Genomic DNA, 12,536 nt, shown 5'->3' on the forward strand with positions numbered 1-12,536 from the left:
TATACCCTTACAGTTATACTATGGGGTCAATTATACCCTTATGTCTAACGGTTGCCACGTGGCATCATCTCAGCCCTTCAAAATTATTTTACCCTCAAATAATTTTTTACCCACTAAAATAACTCAAAACGACCCGAATTTTTTTTTTCCAGCAAAAATAATACGGAATTATTTTTCCAGAAAAAATATAAAAATAATTCCGTATTATTTTTGCTGGAAAAAAAAAATTCGGATCGTTTTGAGTTATTTTAGTAGGTAAAAAATTATTTGAGGGTAAAATAATTTTGAAGGGCTGAGATGATGCCACGTGGCAGCCGTTAGACATAAGGGTATAATTGACCCCATAGTATAACGGTAAGGGTATAATTGGCCCTAAAGTATAACGGTAAGGGTATAATTGGCCCTAAAGTATAACGAAGGGTATGAATGAACTATTTTTTAAAATTCAGGGGTAATTTTGGCCCTTTTCCGTATATGACAGCACAATAACAAAATACATAGCAAATGAAACAACAAATAGTACTCCCTCCATTTCAAATTGTTGTTTAATTTTAACTTGACACGAAGTTTAAGAAAGTAGAGAAGATTTTTGAATCTTGTGGTCTTAAATTAAAGATGTGTAGAATGCACCAAAATGTCATTTAAGTTTATGATCTTAAACATATCATGTGAAAAAGTTAAAATTAAACTGTTGGCAAAACAAAAAACAAAAAGACATTCTTTTTAAAAAGGACTAAAAAAAAGATAGTAAGACGAACGATTTGACATGGAAAGAGTAATACTTAACTAATATTACTGATAAGAAAAACACTCGGCTATATACTAACCTTCTGGCCTAATCCTCGATCAAAGGCACAAATTTCCTGAAATCATATTCCAATTTTTGTTTTCAACATTTGATTTTGCTAAAATTAAAATGATAACCAAATTCAAATATCACCTAAGGTTAAAAAATAGGGACACGTTGTAAAAATTGAAGTGCATTAAAATGTAGAGAGAAAAAAGAAATGTTAGGTGGGGGTTTCAAGTGTCACACACGCCATGGGGAAAAGCAAGGGAAAAGCGTGGTCAAACCGCGGAGGTTGAAAATTCCATAGAAAGTCTGTTTTTCTGGTTCCGTTGGAATTCAATTCTACTATACAATAGACGAGAGGCCTGCCTTCTCCTCCACGTCTCATTAACCAAAATAAACCCCATTCTTTCTATATAAATACCCCCTTCCGCCCTTAAACTTCTCTTTTCCTCTCTCACATTTCTAATATTTTCACGTTTCTCTGCAATCCAAGCAAACCCAAATAATAAACAAATTTGCAATTCCTCGTTCTCCGTGTTTTTCTTCTTCTCGGGTTTCGGTGTTGCCGGAGGTAAGCTGACGTCATCTCATTTTTATATTGCAAAATTCAGTCTTGTTCTTCGAGCTTGTTGGCTCCTTTGAACAATGCTTCTTATCACGCCATTTTGTTGCTATTTTTGAAGGTTTTCAAAAAGAGTACATTTTAGGCATTGCCACGTTTCCGTTCATTTCCTGCTTTGTAAATCAGGTACACCTTTTTCCTTTTTTTTTTTTTTATTTAATACGTATCTTTAGTCGCATTTCAATCTTCATTCATCCCCAGTCCTGTTTAGAAAATGTCATTAATTACGTTGATATTTGTAGGCGTATTTCATTTTTCATTTTTCATCTTTCTGTTATTAGGAAATATCATTTTAATAATTATTTGATTGTTTTTCGAGCCTTTTTTTTTAACCACAAGCTTGTATTTTTGGTAGTTTTTTGTGTTAAGATGTTGTGCCTCTGCTTTCTCTGTTTTCTGCAAAAGTTCATCTTTTTTTTTTTTCTGTTTTTTTCTTTTCGCGTTCATATGTGATGGCTGAAGAAATATTAGGTATTTTGCAATTGAGAGTCATTGAAAATATGTTGCTTAACGAAAGTATCTGTTTATTTATCGTAATTTTTTTTATTTGAATAGTGATGTTAGATATTATATTTTGAATAGTGATGTTAGATATTATATTGTGAATCTGTGGTGCTGCCTGCTTCAACCGATTGATAAGTTCGGTTATTTCCGTTTTTCGCCTAAACCCCTGATTGCATGTTGGTTTTCCGTGGTTCATTAATGTATGATTTTTTAGAAAACCATGTTTGTTTTCATTGTTTTTAAAATTATGTGTTATGGTGTTGTAAACCCGTGGTTCATTCCATGGTTATATAATCATGAAAAGTCTCAATTTTTGAAACCACGGACTTGATGATTTTTCCGTGGTTACGTATTTCATTTCTCCATTATACCCTCCATCATCCACCCCACCCCACTCCCACCCCTGCCCCACGCTACCACTCACCCCCACCCACCCCCCACCACTCATCCCAACCCCACCCCCGCCCTACCACTCACCCTTACCCCTAACTACCCCACTCCTCTGCCACCTACCCCCACCACCCCAACCACCACCCACTACCCCTCATCACCGCCCAACCCCACCCCACAATAACTCACCCCCACCCTTATCCCACACTACCCACCCCTACCCATTTCCCCTCACCACCACCCAACCCCACCCCCACTCTACTACCCACTACCCCACTCTCATCTCACAATCACCCACCTCACACCACCCACCCCTCCTTCACCCACTACCTACTTATTTTTTAAAGTTCCTAATTTATTCTTTGCCTGAGTTTTATTAATATATATATAAATTATTTTTAATTAAGAGTTAAGGGTATTTTAGTAAACTTACAAGTTATTATACAGTACCATACAGTCAAACCAAACAATACAAATGTTATTAAACCACAACAAACGATACAGTCTATCCAAACATTGTATTCATTAATACAGTACAATACAATACAATACAACACCATACTGTACTATACCATACTGTACATTAATGAACCACGGGAAACAACCATCCAAACAGAGGGTAACTTACCGTTAGTCTATTATTTTTGTAAAAAAATGGAGCTGTGTGATGTGACGTATTTCATTTATAGATATCATATTCATGTCAATTTTGTTAAATATCAAAATTATCGCAGATTTTTCCTATAATAACATGATAAAGACAGGATTTTTCAATACATTTGTAGATCATTTTCATGGTTCTAATGACAGTCAAGGAGAAAATATTATATCCAACTCGCAAAAACATTTCGCCTTCGAAAAAAGTATCAAGATAAAAAGAGGTGAAAAAGAAAAGGTTCGAAAGGCAATCTGCTATGTCCAAATGATTCTATTGGTCACAAGTTGGTGTATGAAAGCAAATATATATATATTATATATATATATATATATGTATTTAGCATGATTCTTGGTTTAATTTCAATGTCATGGTTTTGTTATATTACTAGAAGTTAATAGGAGGGGTCCATTTTTTAATGTCCCACATGCTTCTTTGTAGGACCATAATATGTGGTTGTATCTGCTGGTTTTTGTGGGCTATGGGGAGGTTAACAGTTACCTACTGCCAATTCCCAAATATTTAGCATTTGGACCGGTGTTTAAATTTATTTATGAGACCTCTCAGATAACATGCTGTTTATTCATTCAAAGGTAATCTGAGAATGTTATCTGTTCCGTTAAGGTTATTATATTTTAGTTAGTAGTTATGCCTTTTATATGTTCACAGCAAGTCATGCAGTATTCCTGCTTTTATGTTAATATGGAATCATCAGAAACCTTGATTTGCTTTTTTGTGTATGGTATTGATTGAACTTTAAATAGAATTCTTTCAGTGCTGTTCTACTTTGCTGCTTTCATTTATGGGTGGAACCTTCTCCCGGTTGTGATTAATTTTATTACGCGAATTGGTTGAATAGTATATTTAAGCTGGGTTAGGCAGAAATGGATTTATGTGGTCTTCATGTTATAAAACTTGTAAACTTCTGTTGCATTCTAGATGCTGCATGCATCCCTTTAACCTTTCATCCGTTAATTACATCTGTGATGTTGAGACATACAGCTGCTTAACGTAAGATTTAATTACATTTTGCAGTTTATTTAAGCTTGACTGACTAGAAGAGGTTAAGAATCGGGAAGATGTGCAAGTAAGATTCACATTGAATTGTGAATTATGAGTTTGATATTGAATCTTTCCTTCGCTCACTCATCGTGTGGTGATTGTCAGTTTCCAGGGTTCTTTTGCTTGATGGACCATACGCCTGGCTGCAGTGATAAGGTTACTTTGAAGAGGTGGTTTTTCATTGACAAAAGGGTTGGTTAGAGCAGAGTTACTCAAAACCGTGATCAACTGTTTGCATAATTTTAAACTTGGATTCTGCCATAAAAAGATACTGGGCACAATGGACCTGAAATCAAATACATCCCCTGTTGTCACCGATCCTGTCCCAATGTCTCAGTCCAGATTGGGCATCCACTCTGCTTTGATGCCATATTCTCCGGCTGGGCCAACTTTCTCGCCCACACTCTTCCTTACTATCCCAAGGAAGAAGTCGGGAATTCTAGATGATGTTAGATCAAACACTTGGTTAGATGCCATGAAATCGTCATCTCCTACTCATAGAAAGAAAAGTAAGGATTCCAGTGCTGAAATAGCACCAAATGAAAATGATCTTGCCTACCGCATCTGGATGGTAATGTTTATGTTCTTTGCAATCTAATTTAATCAAATGTTCTGCCTGGATCTTACTTCTGGAAGCGTACAAGAGAAGTGTTGTAATATTTTTGTGCTTTTGCAGCTCAAGTATCCCTCAGCACTTTCTTCATTTGAGCAGATCATTAATTATGCAAAAGGCAAAAGAATTGCACTTTTTCTGGACTATGATGGGACTTTATCACCAATTGTAGATGATCCAGATCGAGCTTTCATGTCTGGTGCTGTGAGTATCTTTAACTTTTGAATGGGAGAACATTTCTGCTACACTTGCGGGATTCCTTTTTGACACCAGGTCACTCTTTTTCAGATGCGTTCTGCTGTGAGGAATGTGGCTAAATATCTTCCCACGGCAATTATTAGCGGGAGAAGTCGCGATAAGGTACTTACCAGTGCTTTCTTTTAGCTGTGTTTGAACAAGACTTCTTGATGTGTAAATCTTGTCGTTACTATGCTAAAAGCTTTCAAGATTCTCCTCTTATTGGCTGGATATTCTCATCTCCAGGTATATGACTTTGTCGGACTACCTGAACTTTACTACGCTGGTAGTCATGGGATGGATATAATGAGCCCTGTTCGATCCATTTCTGATGACTATAGTTATACTAGATCTACTGACAAGCAGGTAATGATGCTAAAGCTGATCTTTATTGAAGAAATTAGAACATCCAACCATCATTTGTCTTATGAGCTTCTGACATCAATCAACTTCTGTGATCACAGGGCAAGGAAGTTAATCTTTTCCAACCTGCAAGTGAGTTCTTACCAATGATCGATGAGGTATATAAGAGTTTTGTGCTAAAAGATTATTATTGCTATTTGTGGCAGTGCTCAGTATAAAACAGTGTTTTCAAAATTTGCCCAAGCAGGTTTTTAGATCTCTTGTTGAGCTCACAAATGACATCACCGGAGCAAAGGTTGAGAACAACAAATTCTGTGTTTCTGTACACTACCGTAATGTAGATGAGAAGGTGTGGATTGTTATTTTTGGTTAAAATCAAATCATAGATTGTGTTACTTGTCTCACCGATAAAAAAAAGAAGGATTTCAGACTTTTCTTTCTCTGTCATAAGGTTCTTATCCCTTGTATTGTGCTTGCTTAAATTCTTACAGAGTTGGTCAACTATTGGAGAATCTGTTGATGAATTGTTAAGACACTACCCACGCCTGCGATTGACACATGGCCGGAAGGTACACATCTGAGCCTGCTTCTTCACCGTACTTTAGGGGCAGTTGGAAAGTTACTGTCTGGTATATCTTAACTCCTCTAACTAGCATCTCCATAACCTTCTTCAGGTTTTGGAAGTCAGACCTGTGCTTAACTGGGACAAGGGGAAAGCTGTTGAGTTCTTACTTGAATCGTTGGGTGAGTGAAGTCTTTGACTGCCTTACGGAAGTAGTTACTGAATGCAAACAGTTGAACCGTCCCATTTATATTATATCAAGTTAATAATAAAACTAATATAAGTGCGTAATTTCTTTAGGGTTGAATAACTGTGATGATGTTCTTCCCATATACATAGGAGATGATCGGACAGATGAAGATGCATTCAAGGTAAAGTTGAGCAGACCAATAGGAACTTATATAACAGACCCACTTCCTTCTGGGATCATCAATTATGTTTACTAAATTGTCAAATGCGCGTGTTTAACAGGTCTTGAGAGAGGGAAATAAAGGTTATGGAATCTTAGTATCTTCTGCACCAAAAGAAAGCAGTGCATTCTACACTCTGAGGGACCCATCTGAGGTATGAAAGTGCTTCTTAATCGTATGACCCTCGTTTGATAATTGAATAAAGCTGCTTTGGAAGCCTGTTCTTCCAATGTGATGTGCTTTAGTCCGATCTTTCTTGCTATAAAATTCTGAACAAATTGCATTTCTGTGGTTTTAGGTGATGCAATTCCTCAAGCGCTTGGTATCATGGAAGAAGTCAAGTGCTTGTAGCAATTAACTATTCAATACATATACCCCATTTTGTTGAATTCTTTTCATATGAAAATCTAATGACTGGCGGATGGTTTAGGGAGCAGAGGTGCTTAGTGAAGCTTCTAGAGTCAGTAACAGGAGTCTAGTTCACTGTTTCTGCTCAGAACTTTTCTTTGTAAATTCCTTTTCGTAATTGCTGCACCAAGGATGCCCTTAGGCCAATTGTATAGTCATCTTCATATTTTATTTTTTCTTTTCAAGTGCTATGTTGTTTAACTTTGGCTGTCAGTTCTCCCCAAGGGAGAGTGTGCCAACAACTGAAATGCTTAATACAAACTGAATTTCTTTATTAAGTCATGTTCAAGAGTCTTCTTCTTGCCCTACCCCCCTACAAACTCAAAATTGCAAGAGCCTCCGTTAGTTTTGATAGCAAAAGTAGCTATTACGTTTACTTATATGGCTTAGGATCAAACCGATCACTTTTTGGGATTACATTAAGGATCACTTCCATTTGTATATTAAGGAGGAACCAAAGCCGACCATTTTGATCATTTTCTCAACTTCTCCATATTTTCCTCTGTGAAGATACAGATGTGATTTCATTGAAATTTGTCGCAACTTTCAAAGTGACGTTCTACATTCAAAGGTTAATTGCTAACATGAGGGATTGGTTGTAGCCTTGTGGCTGAAAATTTACCTACTGTCATAGCTTCACTTAGATGTACTAAAATCATTAATCCCATCAAAGGCTCTACTCTTTCATCTCCAGTCCCCTACAGTATTTATGGGCCTACATAACCATAACTTATAAGGAAAACAAAAGAAATTGCTTAAACCGGGGCTTAGGAAATTGATTGTGGAAATAACACCAGGTAACTGGTTTTAGGTATTTCCACAAGGTAACCATTTCTAGGGTAGCAACTTAGCTAGTTTTTGGAAAGCATTTGAAGTTTTTGCTACAATTTAAGAAAGCAACAGAGACCCAGGTCAACCTTCTGAACAAGGTCTAGTGTCCTGAAGTTTGTTTTCCCAATTCAAAATCTACAGTGTTGTGAAATTTAGTTGTTTTTTTTTTTTTTTTTGGTCGAACTTCTGATGTCCAAGTTTGGTTAACTGTCCTTATTTTTTTTTTTCCAGTTCAAACTTCGTCGCTGTCCTGAAGTTCAGTTTCTTCAGTTAAACTTTAGGACAACTATCATGAGATTCAATTCTAGTGTCCTAAAGTTTCGTCTTTTCAGTTCAGGATTTTGTGTCTGAAGTATCTTCTTTCTGCCTTTTTTTTGTTCCGTTTTATGGTCCGAAAATTCTAACTTGATGAGGCAAACAATCCAAAAAATTAAGATGAAGAACAAGACGTATATTCAAAAATCAAAATTGTTATTGAGACTTGAAATAGGTGACGGAGAATTATGGAATGAAAGACATACAAGAATGGGTATGGTGGAGGATTTTGCCAAGGCGTCGTCACAGTTTAACGTGCAACGGTGCAAATTGAGAAAATTGAAATGTTTGATAAAAAGAAGTAGAAGAAGCAGTGTAGCTAAACTGTAATAAATACCAAGCAAACGTTGGTCAAGGCTTAAATAGCGGACCTAACAGTGGTTATTGGTGCACTTCAGCCCAGAAAGATGGGTTCTTAAACTGACTCATTATGTTAGTTTAAAGGCCTAACTTTCCCTCTCCAGCCAGTGTGCTGCGTGGGCTTTCTTTTACGTGGTAGCAAGTAGGGAAAAGGGTCAAACATACCCCTCTACTTTAATTTATCGGCTAACTTTGCCCTCCGTTAGTCAAAATAGTCAAATATACCTCTCCGTTACAAGTTGGAGTCAAATATACTCCTACCGCTAGCAAAGTTTCAAAAATATGTGGTGCCTACGTGGCAATTTAAAAAAAACAATCTAGAAAATTAATTTTTTTTTAAAACAAATTTGAAAAAAATGGCTTTTATTAAAAATTTGAAAACTTTTTGTTTTAGTAAAACCCCTTTTTTTTAAAATATATTCTCGAAAACTGGATATTTTAGTTAAAAAATTCTGGAAAATGTTTTTTTTTTAAATCTGGAAAACTGTAATGTTTTTTTTTTTTTAAATGTCCTATTTTTTTTGTTTAAATCTGGATTAATTTAAAAAAAAAAAATCAATTTTCCAGTTTTTTTTAAGAAGTGGGTTTTTATAAAATTAAAAAAATAATAATAAAAGTCATTTTTAACAGATCTTTTTTTTTTTTTAGAAAAATCAATTTTCTAGATTGGTTTTAAAAAAACTGTCACGTAGGCACCACATAGAATAAGTTAAATGTCATGTGGCATCCATATCACCAATTCCAATAACTAAACTTGTTTATCTGGAAATATGTTAGAAATAAGGGGTATTTTTAAAACATTGCTAACGGTAGGGGTATATTTGGCTCCAACTTGTAACGGGAGGGGTATATTTGAATAATTTGGCTAACGGAGGACAAAATTAGCCAATAAACTAAAGTAGAGAGGTATGTTTGACCCTTTTCCCTAGCAAGTATGAAGGAGTATCTATAAAAGTAGGCAGAGCTGGTGGAGTTTGGAGGCTTTTGCTCCAAAAATTTTAGATCATTTGGAGTAGATTTGAGGTGGTTTGATCGAAGTTGGAATTGCAATTTCGAGGAACACCTTATTAAACAACACAAACAAATCATGTTAATATGGGATTTGTGAACAATTTAGTAAGATAATTCGAATGCAAATGATACAAAGTCAAGATCAATCCGGTTGGGGTATGGTGAACAATCAAACAAACACAAAATCATGCTAATTTGATAGAGTTTGTAAGTTAAGCAACAAGATAGTTATGTTGAATATAGCATGAAGTCCTATCGATTTGTCATGACTTGCATGCAGCTATTCCAAACATACTTTTTTTTTTTTTTTTAATTTTGAAATCATAAAAGATCGAAAACTTGAAATTATGACAATTTGTAGATTTTGTGAACTATCTTGTCAATTTGTCATGATTTGCACAACTTGAGGATATTTAAATCCTAATTTTTGTTCATTTTATTGAAAAGAGCTTTCTGCACAAATATCAAAAGCGGAAACAAACTTAAGTATCCTAAATGTGCAAACCACTCTTACTTTGAAGGTTTGCCCCTGCCCTAAAGGTTTCAAACCTCTTCTCTGTTGCTTGGGCTTTTTATTATGTGGTATCCTCTATTAAGAGGAAAATGGTCAAATATACTCTATATTATTGGAAAAGGGTCAAATATATCTGCCGTTATACTATTAGTTTAAATAAATCACTTTTGCGTTAAATTGTTCAAGCTGGATATCAAATCCTACGTGCATCTGACATTTGATCAAGTGTATGCCACCTCAACGCTTCTGATCATTTTACCCTTCTCCTCTATTTATTTTTTTACCATTAAAATTTTCTTTTCCCCTACCGTTACCGCCACTAAAGTTGGAGATAGAGGTAGAACTGAACCAATTTCGACTTCTCGAGGCGGAGAAGGGGATATGACCAGTTGCATTACACAAAGCCCAACATTGATGAAATCACTTCTTCATAAGACTATGTTTTGCTTCAAGCTTTGATGAGTTTTTGTAGATGTGATTATATTTACGAATTCTGTCCAAAAACCCGGCCATCGTGGAATTCACAAACAGTAATTGCTTAGAGACCCTGAGCTTTTCTTTGTTTTCCTCCATAAGACCAATAAACTGCAGCTTCCTTTTTCCTCACTCCCATGGCAACTATGAGCTCTCTCACACTTTTGCGGTAAAGTTAACCCCCCCCCCCCCAAACCCCCCCACCCCAAAACCCCGCTTCCTCCTTCTTGACTCTCTACTTATCGAAAGTTGTAATCTTTTCCTATCTGCGGAGGCCCTTTTATAGTGAAAGCTTTGGGTTTCATAAGGCATCAAATTCCATACCAAGAACTGTACCCGCCTAGCGATAATGGTGGCAATGGTGGACAACGGAAGGAAATTTTAGTGGTGAAAAAATAAATAGAGGAGAGGAATAAAATAGGTTAAGGGTACTGAGGTGGTATGTTGGCATCCACTTGATCAAATATTAATGTCACCTGAAATTTGATGTCCACCTTAAATAATTTTAGTGGATGAGGGGCATATTTAAACGGGAAAAGGGTCAAATTTACCCCTATACTATTAGAAAAAAATTAAATTTACCTTTTGTTATACTTCAGCTCAAAAATATCTTTACTGTCAACAAAGTGAATCAAATAAGCCCCATCTCTGTTAAGTTTATCTTAGGTGGATGTCCAATGGCACGTGACACTACCATTTTAGTGACGTTGACACACGTATCATATCACCTCACAGTCCCCAATCCATTTAGCCCCGCCCCTCCACTTCTTCTTCCACCATTAGTACCTCCACTCCTTCCACCATTATTGCCGCCATGACCACTGATGTCTGGAGATTAGATTTCACAAATACGATGAAAATGGTAAGGAAGAAAGAGATAAAGAGGCAATCAGTTGTGGATCTTGTAGATTATGTTCAATCTGGTACTGGAAAAATCAGTGAAAGCAATCAAGAAGGAATGGGGTAACCTGGAAAAGTTGGGGGGTGAGAGAAGCTTGAAGAGGACAATGAAGAGAGTCAAACCCACAAATGGAACCGTCTTTTGGGTTCTGTTTTTCCATTCTCTGCAACAACTGTCTCTTCGCCCTTTGTCCACTCCATTTTTTATTTTTCTTAATGATTGATTGCGTGATGGCTTATTGAATTAACAAATACAAGATATGGTGCTAATTTAACAAATACAGATATGGTGCTAATTAAAGGACAGTCCTTAATTACGAGAGTAGGTTCAAAATAGTCCCTTCACTGTGCACTTGACAATTTTTGTCCTTTAAGTTTATCATAAGTTAATAAGAATGGTCCCTTAATTATGAGGGTTGGTTAAAAATAGTCCCTTAAGTGTGCACTTAACAGTTTTGGGCCTTTAAATTCGTCAAAAGTTAACACTTTTAGTCTCCGGCAAAATATTCATCGAACTCTATTTATTAGATTTGACGAGAACTATGAAAAGCGAAAGCTCACATTTAGAGGTACACATTACTAAAGAAAAGGCCAAATTGGGACAAAACCGACGGACGTTAGTTGGTTATAGGGGAAACTCGAGGAAAAATCAACATACTTGATACTATAAAAAAAATAGTGTCTCGAAACACAAAACTCACGAACTCTGTCAATTAAAATCGAGAGAGTCCATTGGCTAAGTAAAATGAACCAGACTTTAGAAATAAATTAGAAATAGCAGAAACTGCAAATATTGTCACTACTAAAAATAAGCGAAAAAACGATGGACAGGCACCGATGAATAAAATCGAGGGACACTATTAGAAAGTCATTGATTTTTTTATTTTATTTTTTAACGAAAACCCAGGGACGTCAGTTGGTTATTTTTGGGCAAAAATGCGTGGAAACTATTTTTTTTAAAAAAAAACTCACCACAATGGGAAGTATTTAATTTTATAATGGATTTCCAATAAAAACCGAGTCTAGTATAGTTTACCTAAACGATGGACTCCCTCGGCTTTAACTGATAGAGTTCGTCGGTTTTTTTTATCGAGACACTATTTTTTGACATTATTAAGTCTGTTGGTTTTTCCTCAGTTTTGCACTATAACCGGCAGACGTTTGTCGATCTTTGGCCTTTTTTTTTTCCCGTAATGTGTACCTCTAAATGTGAGTTTCCGTTAATTTTCTCCTTTTTTTATAGGTACCGTCAAATCTAACAAACAAAGTTCGATGAATATTTTGTTGGAGACGAAATGTGTTAACTTTGGCGAACTTAAAGGACCAAAACTGCTAAGTGCATACTTAAGGGACTATTTTAACCAACCCTCATAGTTAGAGAATTTTGTTAACTTGTGGCAAACCTAAAGGACCAAAACTGTTAAGTGCATAGTTAATGGACTATTTTAAACCTACCCTCATAGTTAGGGGACCATTTATGCCCTTTTCTCCTAGTTGATGCAGTGTTTTCAA

The 12,536-nt window shown here is 35.9% G+C and overlaps 1 protein-coding gene across 5 annotated transcripts; it reads left to right on the forward strand.

The window, feature by feature from the left end:
* The first annotated feature begins 1,087 nt into the window (after positions 1 to 1,087).
* LOC132631726 (trehalose-phosphate phosphatase A-like) lies at positions 1,088 to 6,901 on the forward strand. Of its 5 annotated transcripts, none has more exons than XM_060347419.1 (15): positions 1,099 to 1,364; positions 1,477 to 1,541; positions 3,406 to 3,557; positions 4,000 to 4,051; positions 4,132 to 4,597; positions 4,703 to 4,843; positions 4,928 to 4,999; positions 5,123 to 5,242; positions 5,341 to 5,397; positions 5,487 to 5,588; positions 5,731 to 5,808; positions 5,914 to 5,983; positions 6,102 to 6,172; positions 6,273 to 6,365; positions 6,510 to 6,901. In XM_060347419.1, exons 5-15 carry the CDS (start codon positions 4,307 to 4,309, stop codon positions 6,567 to 6,569), a joined length of 1,155 nt encoding a protein of 384 aa, XP_060203402.1. In that variant the 5' UTR covers positions 1,099 to 1,364; positions 1,477 to 1,541; positions 3,406 to 3,557; positions 4,000 to 4,051; positions 4,132 to 4,306; the 3' UTR covers positions 6,570 to 6,901. The 5 variants fall into 5 exon arrangements, with proteins under 5 accessions (XP_060203405.1, XP_060203402.1, XP_060203404.1 ...); XM_060347421.1 differs by having other exon boundaries at positions 4,139 to 4,597; XM_060347418.1 differs by lacking the exon at positions 3,406 to 3,557.
* Positions 6,902 to 12,536: the final 5,635 nt, after the last annotated feature.

This window comes from Lycium barbarum, chromosome 3 (genome assembly GCF_019175385.1).
Source record: "Lycium barbarum isolate Lr01 chromosome 3, ASM1917538v2, whole genome shotgun sequence".
NCBI lineage: Eukaryota > Viridiplantae > Streptophyta > Magnoliopsida > Solanales > Solanaceae > Lycium > Lycium barbarum.